The 15,752-nt window shown below is 31.9% G+C and overlaps 1 protein-coding gene across 1 annotated transcript; it reads left to right on the forward strand.

Annotated features, from left to right (window-relative positions):
• Positions 1 to 1,172: 1,172 nt before the first annotated feature.
• Positions 1,173 to 1,655, forward strand: LOC112008551 (UDP-glucosyltransferase 74AE2-like). Its single transcript, XM_065782428.1, has one exon. It carries the CDS (start codon positions 1,173 to 1,175, stop codon positions 1,653 to 1,655), a length of 483 nt encoding a protein of 160 aa, XP_065638500.1.
• The last annotated feature ends 14,097 nt before the right edge of the window (positions 1,656 to 15,752 follow it).

Below are 15,752 nucleotides of genomic sequence, written 5' to 3' on the forward strand. Positions count from 1 at the left end.
TCCGTGAATAGTACACAATGTGCATTGTTCACAGGAAAAGTCAAACTTTTCGGCTGGGAAAAAAAAAAAAAAAGAAAAGAAACGCAAACATGCATCTGGTAATAGCAAAACGCTCTTCCCAAACACACACTAGGGGCCTGTTTGGATATAGCTGAAAACTGAAAACTGAAAACTGAAAACACTGTAGCAAAATAATTTTTAAATGTGTAAATAGTACTGTGGGACCCATTTTTAATGAAAAAATTGCTGAAAAGTGAAAATTATGGGTCCGTGAACAGTAAAATTTAGTTGAAAAGTCAAACTTTGCGGCTACTGTTCATTGAACAGTAGCCGCTACAGTACATAAACAGTAAAAAAGACTGAACCCGTGAAAAAAAAAAAAAAAAAAAAAGAAGAAGAAGAAGAAGAAGAAGAAGAAGCTGAAACGCAAACGTGTTCAGCTTTTCCACCCAAGCCAAACGGTCTCTAGGAGTCAAATTCTTCTCAACAAAAAAAATTTAGGAGTCAAATTTATCAAATTCTACATTATATTTTTATATGCCAAGTAGTAAGACCTGTAAAGTTGTATATCTTTCATTTTTTTTCGTTGATTGTTGAAAAGCTAGCGAGGGCCATGTATCTTATGGAGCCAGTCTCTGGGAGCTTATGGCCTGTTTGGATGTTTAAAAATGGAGGGGGAGTAGAGTAGAGGGAGGGAGAGTAATCCAATTACCTTATTTGGAAGTTTTTTAAGAAATGAGGGGGAGGAGTTTGGAGGGGTTTGGAGGGGTTTCAACTCCCTCTAGCCCCCCATTTTTAATTCCCCCAAATTGGAGAGATTTGGAGGGAGAGTAGAGTACATAAACTATTGACTAAGTAAATTACCTAATTTACCCTTATTATATTAACAACATTACACAAGGGGAAGGGCTAATTACTCCCTTCCCCCTTACTAATTTTAAAAATATCCAAACAAAGTGGAGGGGAATCATTCTCCTCTACTCTCCTCCCCACTACTCCCCTCTACTCTCCTCCCTCTCTAAACTTCCAAACAAGCTATTAGTTGTGACCAGTGCTTGAGCTGGCTAGAGACAAAACCACCAAAGTTAGAGATATATGTATTATTTGGAAGCATGGCAGACATAACAGCTAAATAGGCTGAAGAAATTGCATGTGGTCTGATAGCAAGCAACATGCACGTCTTATTGGTTGCAAAAGATTACAGAAACAAGTTTTCAATTGAATTTATTAATTTAGTGCAAGAAAGAGGTTTGGTTGTGACATGGTGCAATCAACTAGAGGTGCTAGCACATCAGGCTGTGGCTTGCTTTGTGACACATTGTGGCTGGAACTCAACATTGGAGGCATTGAGCCTAGGGGTGCCAATGGTAACAATGCCACAGTTGAGTGATCAGCCTACTAATGCTAAGTTTGTGGAGGAGTTGTGGCAGGTGGGAGTAAAGGCTAAGAAGAACAAAGAGGGGATTGTGACATGGGATGAGCTAGAGATGTGTATAAAAGAATTTACAGCAGGAGAAACAAGTGAAGTGATTATAAAGAATGCAACTAATTGGAGAAAGCTTGTAATAAGAGCTGTTAGTTTAGGTGGAAGCTCAGATAAAAACATTGATGAATTTGTAGGTAAGTTGGTGGAAGGAGAGGGGAAGAAAGCTTGATTTTAGATGGCACTTGATCAACAAAATTAACTCCTTTGGATGATAATATGTGTGATTTTAATAGCAGGAAAGAGACTTGAAAAAGGCTAGACTGAGTACAACACATACCCTTTTCAGGATGTATTTTGATCTTTCAATGTTTTATAAGAATAGTAGCAAGTATTCAATAAGAATATGGCTATGCATTGCAATCTTTTCGTCTTAGCAGGTTAATCCATACATGTTTTCTGGCACATCACTTTAGTGATGCAAAGCATCTAATTTAAGTTGAGCAGCGTTATATTTTCACAATAAATCCTATCGTGCCCCCAACAATAACGTGTCTAAAGCAGTTATAACCTACAGTGAGTCTCCCTCTAGGATGATCTTCTGAAAACCCAGATCAATTGCAGCAAATAATTCTGCTTCTGTGGGATCCATGGTCAGTTCCCCACTGCCAGCCTTTGCTGCCGTTCGAAAATTCCGTATCACTATACCATCACCAGTGAACCTCAGCCGCTAAAACATGACCCCTCATAGTTAACTTTATAGATATCCTCGCCTGGTTCACTCCATTAAGCCCAAATCAAATTCAATCTTAGTTTGCTTTAAAAGAGAAGGAATTATTCAATGTCAGACCCAATTCATCAGGGTTATGAATTTTAGTCCCAACCCACTTGTCCGGCCCAAGTGGAATTAAGCGATTGCACCAGCACAGTCCATAGCACACTTAGACGTCTATTAGTCTTTTGTGGAATAATGTTTCTATGTTGACCCAAAAAAAAAAAAAAAAAATCAAAACAAAGAACAAAAAGATCTATCACTTGGTGTGTGTGTGTGTGTGTGTATATATATTTTAAGGCCAGATATATTGAATTGCAAATGTTAAAAAGAGTTTCCCAAGAATCTCGTAAACAATCAAGTTATTATTAAAAATAATACTAATAAAAAAGTAATTTTGTGAACTTTGTAACGTACACTTGTTATTTGGGTTTTGGACAAATAATATTATTGTCTTTATATTTTTTAAAAATCAAAATACAATTTTAATTATTGAAAATTTAAATTTTGCGTTGAAATAATATTTTGAAAACATGATTTCGATACAAAATTTGAAATCTCAGTGCTTAAAATTGTAGGAGCGGAATGATCTTCCAAGGATCTCTTGAAGGCCAAGCTCCCACAATGAGCAAGGTTTTAGGCAAACTAGGATCACTCGTACGGTCGAGTATGTCCTTTGTCCAACTCATGCTCATTTGTTGAACATCTTTGGTATTCGACATGCCAATGATGGATGCCCACCCATGAACACCATTTGCCTAACAGAAGCCTCTTATTTAACCAACATTGTCACTTGTTCAACATGTGGCCTCATTCATCCAATCCCCAAGATAATCACCCTCCACTGCTGGTGAATTGATGGAAACTCTTGGGTATCACATCTAAAGATCTTCCTTCCAACCCACATTTTCTGATTATGGGCATGAACCCTAAACTTTTTGGTACCATCAACTCCACTCCTTCCATCACCCCTCTCATAAGGAAAGTGGCAGAGATCATGGAAGAGAGTAGTCAGCCCAAGGCTAATCCTCTTCATTCTAAGGTATAAGTGAAAAACCTTAACTCTTCCATTATTATAATTTTTTTGGGCTCTTGTAAGTTTATGACTTAAGCACTGGAGAGTTGTTTGGATGATAGGCTCACTAATTTTCTTTGCATCATCATCGTATTTTAAATAAAGGCTATCCTCTTATATAATTTTACCACGACTTTATTTTTAATAATTAATTAATAAAATGTAATATTACTTTTCAAATTAATAAAAAAAACTCCTCATTATCAGATTTCATACATCCCGATCTGCTTTGAACCTTTTTTTTCCTTTTATACTTCGAAAGTTGGGCATGGGATGTTGAACCAAAAATGTCTCTTAAAAAAATATTAAAAGGTACTAACCAATTGAACTACAAAACTCTTAGTGATTCTATTTCTTTAAGTAATTGGATTTTAATACAGCCACTTGGGACCAAGTAGCTCAAACACTTTTTTTTATTATCATAATTCCATCCTTGATTTGTTAGAGATATTATGTTTCTATATATTTCCGCTGCCACATTAACTTGTGCGGTTGAAGTTCTATAAAAAAAAAAACTTCTCCATAAAAATAAAACAAGAAGTTCTATTAAAAAAAATTGTGTTGTTGAAGGGACAAATAGTTTTATAAAAATATCTTCTTATATATACTAGTATGTAACCCCGTGCTACCGCACGGGACTGGTTAATTGTAATGATGTTATTGGCCAATTTTTTTGTTTTTGTTTTGTTTTTGTTTTTTTGGGTTTATCACACGGATGATAGAATTAAATCAAACAATGAAAAATATATATTGCATTTTATTATTTAAGTAATGCTATATTGTCTTTTTTTTTTTTTTTTTGGTTTATCATACATAGGATAGCATTAGATAAAACAAAGAATAAAAAAAAAGAATATTACATTTTATTATTTAAGTGATGCTACAGTGAAGAAAAAAGAGAATATTGCATTTTATTATTTAAAATATATAAAGGGACATTAAAAAATAAAAACTGATAATTGAGCTTGGAATCTTCTGATAGAATTAAATCAAACAATGAAAAATATATATTGCATTTTATTATTTAAGTAATGCTATATTGTCTTTTTTTTTTTTTTTTTGGTTTATCATACATAGGATAGCATTAGATAAAACAAAGAATAAAAAAAAAGAATATTACATTTTATTATTTAAGTGATGCTACAGTGAAGAAAAAAGAGAATATTGCATTTTATTATTTAAAATATATAAAGGGACATTAAAAAATAAAAACTGATAATTGAGCTTGGAATCTTCATGGAGGCGCCAATGAAGCGCTAATGTATGAGAGTGTGAAGTAAGGAAGAATGAGATTGAACATTGTGTTTGAACCCGGCCTTGCTCTGAAAAATTCGTAAGGAGGAGGAGAGGGTAGTGTGTGGATCTAGTTGGTAGAGGTTGAGAGAGAAGGAGACATGGGATGACGATATGGAATTAGGAGGAGATGATGTTTTACTTTTATAGTCTTTATCGTTGGACTCCTTGGTTCTGGTTGTGGGATTAGAAGAGCTCCAGACTCTATTGAGATCACCCATAAAAGTGTGTAGGCGAGATGTTCTTACTTAGGCCAATGAGTATTATCATTGTGATTTTTTTGGCTTCCGTGTTAAATATTAATGCATCATTTATTTGAGTACAAAAATTAGAAAATTTAGATAAGATACATGACACGAAATTGGAGTCCAATTTATAATCTCCATAAAAATGTGCAGGTAAGATGTTCTTGCTTAGACTAATGAGCATTATCATTGTGGTTTTCTTAGCTTTCGTGTTAAATGTTAATGCATCATTTATTTGGACACAAAAATTAGAAAATTTAAATAAGATACATGACACAAAATTTGAGTCAAATTTATAATCTAATTAGATTTTTTTTTTTTTTTAGTTTTGGTTAAGACAAATGGCGCAAAATTGAGAATCTAATTGAAATTTAATTGAATTTTCTCTCCGCTTCACCTATTATTATATATATAGATTACTTGAGTGAACTTCGCAGAAGTATCTCGTACGCGTGAATTGCGTTGGGAAAGCCCTTTGGATCCAATAGGATGTCTGTAGGATCCGCTATGGAGTCCGTTTAATTTTTCGCATTACACAAAAGTCGTCAAGTCTCATCTTATAAGTTATAACATCCATTTTGAGGTCAGTACAGACGTATAGAAGTAGACTAAAAATGTCAATTATGAAAAGGAACTACTTCTTTTTGTTTTTTTTTTTAATAAGAACTACTTTTTTTTTTGGTTCCCCAAGTAAAACGACAGTTTTAACTTGAACTCTAAAATTTGACACCTAGGACTAAGGAATTTACATAATTTTTAAATCAATATATATATAAAAGCAGATACCTCATGCGAGAGAGTATAAGGTTTTGTCATGTGACGCATTTTATGAAGAGAATTGAAATACCCTTAAGCCATATTAGAGATAAGAACAAATTTAAAAGTGGAGACTCTTTATTTCTTTTGGTTCAATAATTCAAGACTAATTTTTATTACATTTTGTATTTAATGTTTAAGACTACTATTTATTTCATTTGATTTAATGTTTCAAAACTTTCCATCTATCACATATACGAAAAACTCTTTACATTTCCATTCATAATTTTCACTTTTACTTCTTTATATACACATGTCCATAGCCTTTCATATCATCTTATCTCAAATACACTTAGATAAAAAAATGATGTCATTTAGCTTTGACCTTTCAATGACACCTATATAACTCCAATGTTGTGGTATCATTTGATTGTAACCCGTATGAGTAGGCTATGACCAAGGAAGTTGGCTTGCGTTTTTTATTCAATGACGGTAGTTTACGAATTTGATGTTGAAGTCAGACATTGTAGATTTTGTGAAGGTTATGATTCGCTTGGAGTGTTTGAGATTTTGGTTTGGGAAAGTTATAAATGTATTTTATTTTAGAACTAAAAAAAAAAAACCTTCTAATTGATTATTTATGAAGTTAGCTTTTTTTTTTTTTTTTAAAAAAAAAATTGTGGAATTAGAATTCATAATTTGTAGTTTTCTTTGTATGTAGCCATAGTGGTAAAAACAAAAATTGATGGTGACTTAAAAGTATTTTCACTTTTTTTTAAAGGATACAGAAGTCCAACTAAAATCAATTGAATTTTGATAAATGAATGTGTTTTAAGCAAATTTCTCTTTGTTTAATCACGTTCTCTTTATGTTGATACTTACAAATGATTTCCTTAATTCTATTGAGATAATTAATTGGGTGTTTATGATAAAGGTCTCCATATTTGATTGTGAGAATAAAGTGATTGAGAAAGTGTTTGGTAGGTTGCTTAAATTTATGTAATTTTAGGATATAAAAATATTTTATATTTTAAATTATTATTTGTAGATTTCAAAATCATTTAATCAGTTTGAAAAATAAAATATACTTTTAACAATAAATATTATAATATATTATAATCTTACAATGTTATACAATTTTTAAAAATAAATTATAAATTAAAAAAAATCAAGTTCAAAGTATTTAACAATATTGTGGGACAAACTATAAATATTATCAACAAAATAAGTATTAAGTATTATATGTAGATTTTAATATACATAAAATGATTTTAAAGTGAAATTGTAAAGTAGTTTGCACATTCGCGCAGGGATATCATCTAGTGAAATTAAAGACTGAGATTGAGGCTAGATCCATTTTATTCATGTCCGCTTTTTATTTTTATTATTATTTTTTTAATAATTTATGTATGACCTATTTGGATTGAAGAGGAGGGAGGAGAGTATAATAGAGTTGACCTGACTATACTCCCCATCCTTTCCCTCAATCCAAGCAGACTATTAGGGTTGTTTAGCTGGAGTGTGGAAAAGTAGGAAATAAAAAATAGTGGGAGGATGAAAAAGTGGGAGAATAGAAAGATATTTAATTTCTCTCATTTTTTGTTTAGTTGAGAGTGGAAAAGTAGAGAAATAAAAAAAGTGAGTTTTATAAATTTACTCTACTACCCTTGTTAAAAAATGATGCCAATTAAAATAAAAAAAGTGACAAACAACCAAAAAAAAAAAGCAATCACCAATTTATTAAAAAATAAAAATCATGTCCAAAAAAAAGTCATGTCTAGTTAAAAAAAACAAAACAAAACAAAACAACTATCACACCCACAGCCTAGGAAAAGGTCAGAAAGGAAAAAAAAAAAAAAGAAGGAGGCAAGTGCCCAGAAAAGCACAAAAAAGAAGAAAAGAAAAGAAAGGAATTGGACGAATTGCCCATGTGCAATATACATGAGTATTTTTGTCCATTAAGCAGTTTCATTTTCTCCCTTCAGTTTTTCTTAATTTTTTGGAGAAAATTTTTTGGTGAACTCGAAGAAAACACTCGGCCCTACCAATTTATTTACCTTCCTCCCCCCCCCAACTAAAACACACTCCAAAAAAGTTTTCTCTTTTCATTTTCTCTTCAAAGTTATCCATTCACCCTATTTCATCTCAAACAAGACACACTGTAGGGTTCGTTTAATTAGAGATGTGGAAAATGTGAGTATAGAAAATTGGGAAGGAATAGAAAATTAAAGGATAAAGATATTTATTTTTCTCTCATATGTGTTTGGTTGGGAGGATGGAAAAGCGGAAATGAAAAAATTTTTGTTGGTTGTGAAGAAAAGTAAGAGAATGGAAAATGTAAATTATATAAATTTACCTTTTATCCTTATTACATTGAATAAGAAAAATATTACTTATTTTCAATTAAAATTAATAAAATTACATCTTATAAAAATTAATACATTACACATGTTATACTGTTTTTTTTTTTTTTGGTCTACTTATTATATTTATATATATATATTTTTTTTAAATGAAAAAAAAAAAAAAAAGAAATGAGCACAAATTTGAGTTGAACAACATGAGGGAAAAAAAAAGTAGGAAAGGAGGTAGAACAAGAAGCAGAAAGCTATCCAAAACATTATCTAGTTGATACGCTCTTGTGAAAGTAGAGTGTTTTTTTTTTCGGTTTTGATTGAGAATCATGCTGACTGTGGCACTTCACGTACTTCAGATATTAATAAATGAGCCTATATTCCTAAATTATTTACAGTGTTCAGTAATACGTTTATAACTTTAGCAAATAAGTTCGGTCCTTTGTCTTCGTTTCTCTCTTAGTTGATATAGGTGATATAGAATATTATGACACAAACAAAAAATGGGAATGAATCGTATGACTAGGCGTGTGTAACGTACTTGCTTCCTTTGCACTTAACAAGAGATCATTCACAAAGATAGACAAGGGGTACCATTTTGAAAGTAGACTCAAATGTATATACGAGGGACTAAAATAATAAAAATATAATATAAATTTAAAGGATCAAAATGAAAAAACTCGCTTAAATTTGGATATTTGATTTTACATGGATAGTTATCTCATTATGTTCTTTGGGTATCATCTAGTATTAATATAGGATGATATCAATATATAAATAGATGCCAAATCAGCGTTGAATATCCTGAATTCAGGTATTAATTCGATTGATTTGTCTTATCCATGTAGTACTTTAATCTCTTATTGCGATTATTGTTGAAGCTTTTTTAGGCGACTCCATTTACAACATTAGCATCATAGAAGGGAACCATACGTACGGTCCATACCTTTAGGCAACGGCAGAGAATAGTAGTAGGGAATTTTTGAGTTCTATTCAGACCAATCATTGGCTGCATTGGCCTAGTAACCTTCGTAGTCGTCGTTCCTGCATCTTGAACACCTTGAAAATGCTACGAGCTGTCAAAAATGGTTGAAGTAGTTGAATTGGAGGATAATATGACTATAGAGTACAGACTATACACCATTTCTACTTGTATTGTAATTTGTAAGTCATTTTTTTTTTTTTTTGCTAGAATTTATAATTCAATTATTAATGGATGCATGGAGTGTTATGGATTGATAGGGTCTATTTGGTATTTGTATTTTAAACAACAATTTTCAGATGTTTAAATAACAATAATATTTTTAACACGTATTTTTATAACACAAACATGTATTTTATAATACCGAAAATTGAACAACATACTTAAATACTGCTACCAAACAGGCCATAGTTTCTCTAGATTCTCATGTTAACTATTTTGTATTTTTGATAAATTCCCTTCTCAACGAAAAGGAAGAAAAAAAGTTTCACATGTGCTTTGGCACAAATCTTTTGGAGCTATCCTTACTGCAAACTACACAAATATAAATGAAATAAACGATTTCCAGTCATGTCAAACACATACACGCTTACACACAATCATTTTATATTAGATAACAATGTTTCACAAATACCAAAAACACGGATTCCCACAAAACAGAAACGTACGTATTAGACCTGCAGTTCCTGCACTAGGAAAAAGCTGAATACGAAAACGGTGAGTAAGACAACATAAATAGCCCAAGAGAGAAACTTGAGGTACAGTGGCATGGGAATTGTTATTGCAAGGAAGAACGCAGTAGTCACAAGAAGACCGCAACTTCATTTACTACTTGAGCTGGGACTGGATACTTGGAGCCGATAAGTTTGGCCACAAACAGAGCAGAGAAAGTGAGTACCACAGTGAGAGAAAGCAAATGGAAAGATAAAGGAAGAGTTGGGATGGAGTTTTAATGTACTGGAGTGCGATTTGAAGGGCTGATGTCAAACAAAACCCCATAATTATGTCTTGCCATTGTGGGTTTCGCGGTTCTATGTTCTGCTTAGCAAGAACTGGAGTTACTGGTGGTGCTTCCGGGTCTGTGGTTTGTGAAGGTTGTGGCTGCGTTGGTGAATGTGATGATCGAGGTAAGAGTTGGGACATAAATGCTAACATAGAAAGAAAAATTCTCTGAAACGAAGGGAAATGTCCATGTTGATATGTATTTAGATTTACAACACATGCAACAGGATGACATATATTTATAGTGTAACGAGGAAAGAGAACTGTATATGATTCTTTTGAAAGCATGTCTGAAAGGCCATTGGTTTGTTTAGAGAGAGACCATCGGGTTGAAAGTCGGATCTTCTTCAATCTATTTAGATCCGACTATTTTTTTTTTAAAATTAAAAAAAAAAAAGGTTGAAACTGATAGTAGATCCGAGAATTTAAAATAAAAGGATTTGGGATCAAATATTGCTTTTATAAATTTAATATAATTTTAAAAACAGTTCTAGGCCTAGTGTTGGGTTGAAATTTACCTTGTTTTACTAATCTATGACCTAAATTGATTAATTAATTCAATTATGTGAAGGTACAGTCACATCACCAAAACTAAATTTTATGCAGCAAAAAGTAAATTTCAAGTACATGAAAATATGGTTATAATGGAGAAAACCTGATGAGAAAAACCCCAACCAATGGTTTGATGCAACCACAACTTGAAGAATTCACTATGAATTGAAGTTACAAGGACAAAGAATATAACCGATCTTAAACTAGTATAACTAACTAAACTATCCAAGTAAAACTCTAATTTGATTGGACTACTTTTCACATGAATCTCTTCCATGTGCACGAATACTCAATCTATGACTAACATCACACAATCACTCTTTGATTGTTTGAAGGCAAAGATATAGTAATATTGACTCGAACATTATGAACTTTCATTCTGGAAACTTAGTTTGGTGGAAAACCCGAGGTGCACAAGGTCGTGTTGGTTCTTTAGTGTAAAGTGCTCCAAATTTGAAAATATCTCTCTATGATATCACAAAGGATTCTCCTTGATCTCTCTTGATGATGGCTCTAAAAGTAGCTTTAAAGTTGTTTTGGAATCCTAATGCATGAATTCTAAGGTTGCCACAGCATTAAACGAACAAAATTAAAATTGTGTTTTCCTATATCTCGATCAATCAACCAAGTGTCAAGTATGTATGAAGAAGCTTAACGTCTTGATTGATCAACTGGTATCGAGACGTGTTAAGACCATAGAAAGCACATTTTCTTGAGCACATCTTTGAATAGTTTTTTTGTGTCATTAATGTAGTTCTTTAACACAATTAAGATTAAGAACACACTTTTGCTTAAAAAAAGAAAAGAAAAAAAGATTAAGAACACACTTAAAGAACACTAAAACTGATGACTCAAATACATTAAAAATATGTTTTGACTTGGATTTGCTTACACATACATATTTGACCGTAACACCTAGGACTAAGGCCTCGATTACAAAAGCCCAACCTCCAAGATCCAAAATTTTATAATAATAATGTTTTCTTTTAAAGTTGTGCACTATTTTTCCAACCTCAAAGAATGCCTAAAAAAAATTAAACTTAATATTGAACCCTAAATTGTTTGACCAAAAAAATGTTGTAATGTGTTGTATCATAAGCATTAGCCATCTAATTTCTCACATGGCCACACCAAACAATCTATCTCTCTCTCTCAACACCAAAAATAAAATTGAAAATTAGATTAAAGTTTACTTTTTCATGCATCACCTTATCCAAAATAAAGCAAACTTTTTTTTTTTTATAAATATATATATATATTTTTTTTCAATTACTTTTACTAAATTATATGCTTAAACTATTATATTTGATTCTATAAGAAATTAACATTGATGGATTTGGTTGGTACTGATAATAAAGCATATAAATCTAGCTGCCATATAAATCTAAATCCTATGCCCTATAGATCTAAACCACATTGTGCATTACCCTGTGCCCACCGTAGATGATCTTGTCCTTTTTAATGAGCTTGTTTAGCCTTCAATATATATATATATATATATATAACGTTGTTAAGGTATAAATTATGATTTAATCTAATAATATATATTTAATTGGGTTAATTATTATGAAAATTTTGAGTTGTGATTTTTTTTTTTTTTTTTTTGAGAAGAATGCAAGTTCAGTTTTATTAATCAATTGGCTGGTAAATCAACCAAACAAAAAGAGTTTAAATTTGGTGGAATAGACTCTATCCAAACTTGTAAAGGAAAAGAAAGTCTTGCTTTTTAGGCTAAGGCATGTGCAACTGCATTACCTTGCCTCACAATATGAGAGAAAGAGAAGCTCTGAAGAGAGCTAGCCAAAGATACAATGTATTTTGAGTTGCGAATTGGTTGTTCTCTAAAATTGACATTTCACATGTATTTGGTTAACCAATATCTATATCAAGCCAAGAGCTATGTAGTTCAATTGGTTAGCATCTCCTAGCATGTGCATAACATCAAGGATTTAAATTCTCCCATCCCCACCAACATGTTGGTTGGCCTGGTAGTAAGGGCTTGGGTCGACATATCTTAGAGTATGGGCTTGAGTTCCTCCATTAGCAGCGATTGTGGTGTGGAGTCTTACCCATGAGTTGTTAGAGTGTTATTATGGTTATGCTTAGATAAGGAAGCCATATTGCAGGTCACCGTCTAACCATTTTTTTTCCACAAAAAAAAGCCTCCACCCCCGTTGTAACTATTGAATATTATAAGAAAGGAAAGAAGAAAGATTTGAATTTGAATAATACTACAAACACAATAATTTCACAATAATTGAATTAATAGTATCATCTTCCATAAATAACTTATCAACTATGCACAAATTCTCAAACTGTGAATCATGAATTGCATCATGAATCAATTTTTTTTTAATGTATCATGTATCTTAAGATGCACAAACACTATATAAAACTGATGAAAAATAATTTTTATATATATATATATATGATAGGAATTTTTAATTGCATGTGAATTTTGACAAATCAATCATTGGATTATATCATCTTTGTATATTCTCCATGTTTGCAAAGTTTCAAGGTAATCAAAGATTAATAGCCATGTCATCAATCAATTATTTAAATTCAAGTTTTTGTAGTATAAAATATTGCATTAAATATAAGTTTATGGATTGAATAGTAAATAACATCTAATTGGTATAAAATTTAGTATGTATGTTAAAAACATATAGAACATGTAATCCAACGGTGAGATTTTCAAAATATAAATTTAATAACAAGTTATTGGGTGGTGTAACATTATTTAAAGTTACACTATGTGTAACTTGAAATATATATATATATATATATTATAAAATTCAAACATATGCAACTAATGACTACTTTTATGTTTCTCCCCAAAAAAAAAAAAAAAAGACCACTTTTATCATCACTTATACTATAATATTTGACAAAACTAACCAAATAAATCAAATAAAAATATATTTATAGCATTCATATTCAAATTTATCAAGTATAAAAGTGTTAATACCATAATATATAAGTCAAAATAGACTTTTAATTATACTTTAATTATCATTTGTGGTCCCGTGGATTAACAGTTGCAGAAGTAAAAAAACAATTGTTATACTTGAGAAGGAATCAGAGACCTAATTTTAAGAGAGAGAGAGAGAGAGAGAGAGAGAGAGAGAGAGAGAGAGATATAAGGAAAAGAAAAATATGAAAATGGGCAAATGTGTGATCTAGAATTTTTAATGTAAAAAGACTATAAAAAAAAGAAAAAAAAAAGAAAAAGAAAAAGAAAAAGAAAAAACACCTCATGTTTTGCTTTTGTATTGGGCTAAACAACCTAAACTGCTAATGTATTACTGAATTAGTAGCCCAATAATTTTATTTAAAAAGAAGTAGATAAACATTTGGATTCAAGCTCTAGTCCAATTTTTTTGTAAAATATTAAATTTTATAAGGATGTGGTGTAAAACTCAAATTTGACCTCTTAATCCCAATATGATACATATCATATCACATATTAAATAATAGGCACAATCACATTCAATTAATCCAACACAATTAAAAGTTCATTAAGATGTTATTAAGTGTTGTAAGATATATTGAGTTTAAAAAAAAAAAAAAAAAAAACAAATGTGGCCATTTTTTATTGGATGGTTTAATGTTTCATACCTATTCTTACCAAACTCAAATTCGTTTCTAAAACACAGTATTTAAACTATATGTTTATCATTACATACCTGTGTATTATTCGATTCATAAGCATATTTGATACACCCTTTGCCTATAAGTATAACCATTGACCAGAAAATTTTCGTGAGTGAGAAGAAAAACGTGTCCTGCTATTGGAGAAACCCACCACGCTTTCTTTTTGACATTGAGGAGTGAGGACCAAACAGAAATTTGGGTTTTTATTTTTATTTTTTAGCTTTTGGTATTCGGATTGAATCGGATTTAAAATTTTAAAAAAATCGGACCGTGCCGGAATTTAAAAAAAAAATAATAATAATAATCGGACTGAGTCGGATTTTATTTATTTTTAAAGTAATCGGACTTTGTCGGATCCTACTTTTTGAGAAGACATGGACATAAACATAAACACTTTTGTCCTCTCACTACTCTGTTTCTTCTACAAGTGTATCTGACGGTCAGGATCAATTCGGATCTGGGAGTCTGGGCCAACTATAAAACATCCCCCAATTCTAGATTTTTTGTACTTGACAACTTGTCTTATGTATTACTATTACTACTTTTGCTTTATGTGCGCAAACTATAAATACATCTTGCAGAAAGGAGGACACAGTAGCAGAACAAAAACTCAGACGCCCTGTCTTCTTAATTAAGAGCAATGGTGTTTTTCGCAAATTGGGAGTTGACTGGCGGCAGAGTGCGGCCGTGATATTGGTGGAGGGAGCTCAATCAAGTTCTTGCATTGGCGTAACCAAACAAATGCATGCTTTCTTTTCTTTTTTCCAACTTTATTGCTGTTTTTTTTTTTAAACAACTTATAAATACTGTTTCAGTCCGTAATAAAAATTTTAAATTGTGCTATGCTGCTAGCCTTGGTTTGGATCAATGGAGACAGCTTATGGAGAATCATCTAAACGAAGAAGGTTAGAATCCAAGGTTTGGATGACTTCGAAAGAGTTGAAGTTAATGGGGAGCGCCGGGCCCTATGTAAACATTGTCGCAAGCACTTTTCAGGGTCAAGCAAAAGTGGGACCACACACTTAAAAAACCACTTGTTAAGATGTCCCGCTATAAAATTTTTTACTAAGAGCACTCTCATCAGGTCTCTCAAATGTGCCAAATGCTAAATATTTGGCACATTTGACACACCAAACACAAAAATAAACCCTCATCAGGTATGTTAAATATGCTAAAATTATACAACACGCTACAGTACGCTCTCATTTTTGAGAGCGTACGGATCCGAATGCCATTTCTATTTATTGTTTTTATATTCATCTTTCTCTCTCCTCTCTCATCACTTTATTCCTTTTTTTTTCTTTTTTCCTCTCCTCTCTCATTCTTCCTCAGACAACCCATCTCTTCTTTCACTCTTTTTCGTTCTCATTGTTGTGGCTTTTCTCTCTTTCTGTTCAGCCTCGCCGATCTTTGCTGCTATGGCAAAAAAAAAAAAAAAAAAAAAAAATTTTGCGGTGATTTGATTCGTGGGTTCGGCAGTGGGTGGCTTTTCTCTCTTCCGTTCAGCCTTGCCGCGCGACCTGATGCCGATCTGTGTTTTTTGTTGTTGTTTTTGTTTTTCTGTGGTAGTGGTTTTGGTGTCCTGCTGTGGTGGTTCTAGTGTGAGACGGTGGTGGGGTGTCGATGGGTGGGTGGGTCGGC

The sequence above is a fragment of the Quercus suber genome, unplaced genomic scaffold (genome assembly GCF_002906115.3).
Source record: "Quercus suber isolate HL8 unplaced genomic scaffold, Cork oak 2.0 scaffold_301, whole genome shotgun sequence".
Lineage (NCBI taxonomy): Eukaryota > Viridiplantae > Streptophyta > Magnoliopsida > Fagales > Fagaceae > Quercus > Quercus suber.

Bases quoted from the DNA above. Each gene is read 5' to 3' on its own strand.
- LOC112008551 (XM_065782428.1), top strand. From the start codon at position 1,173: ATGCACGTCTTATTGGTTGCAAAAGATTACAGAAACAAGTTTTCAATT.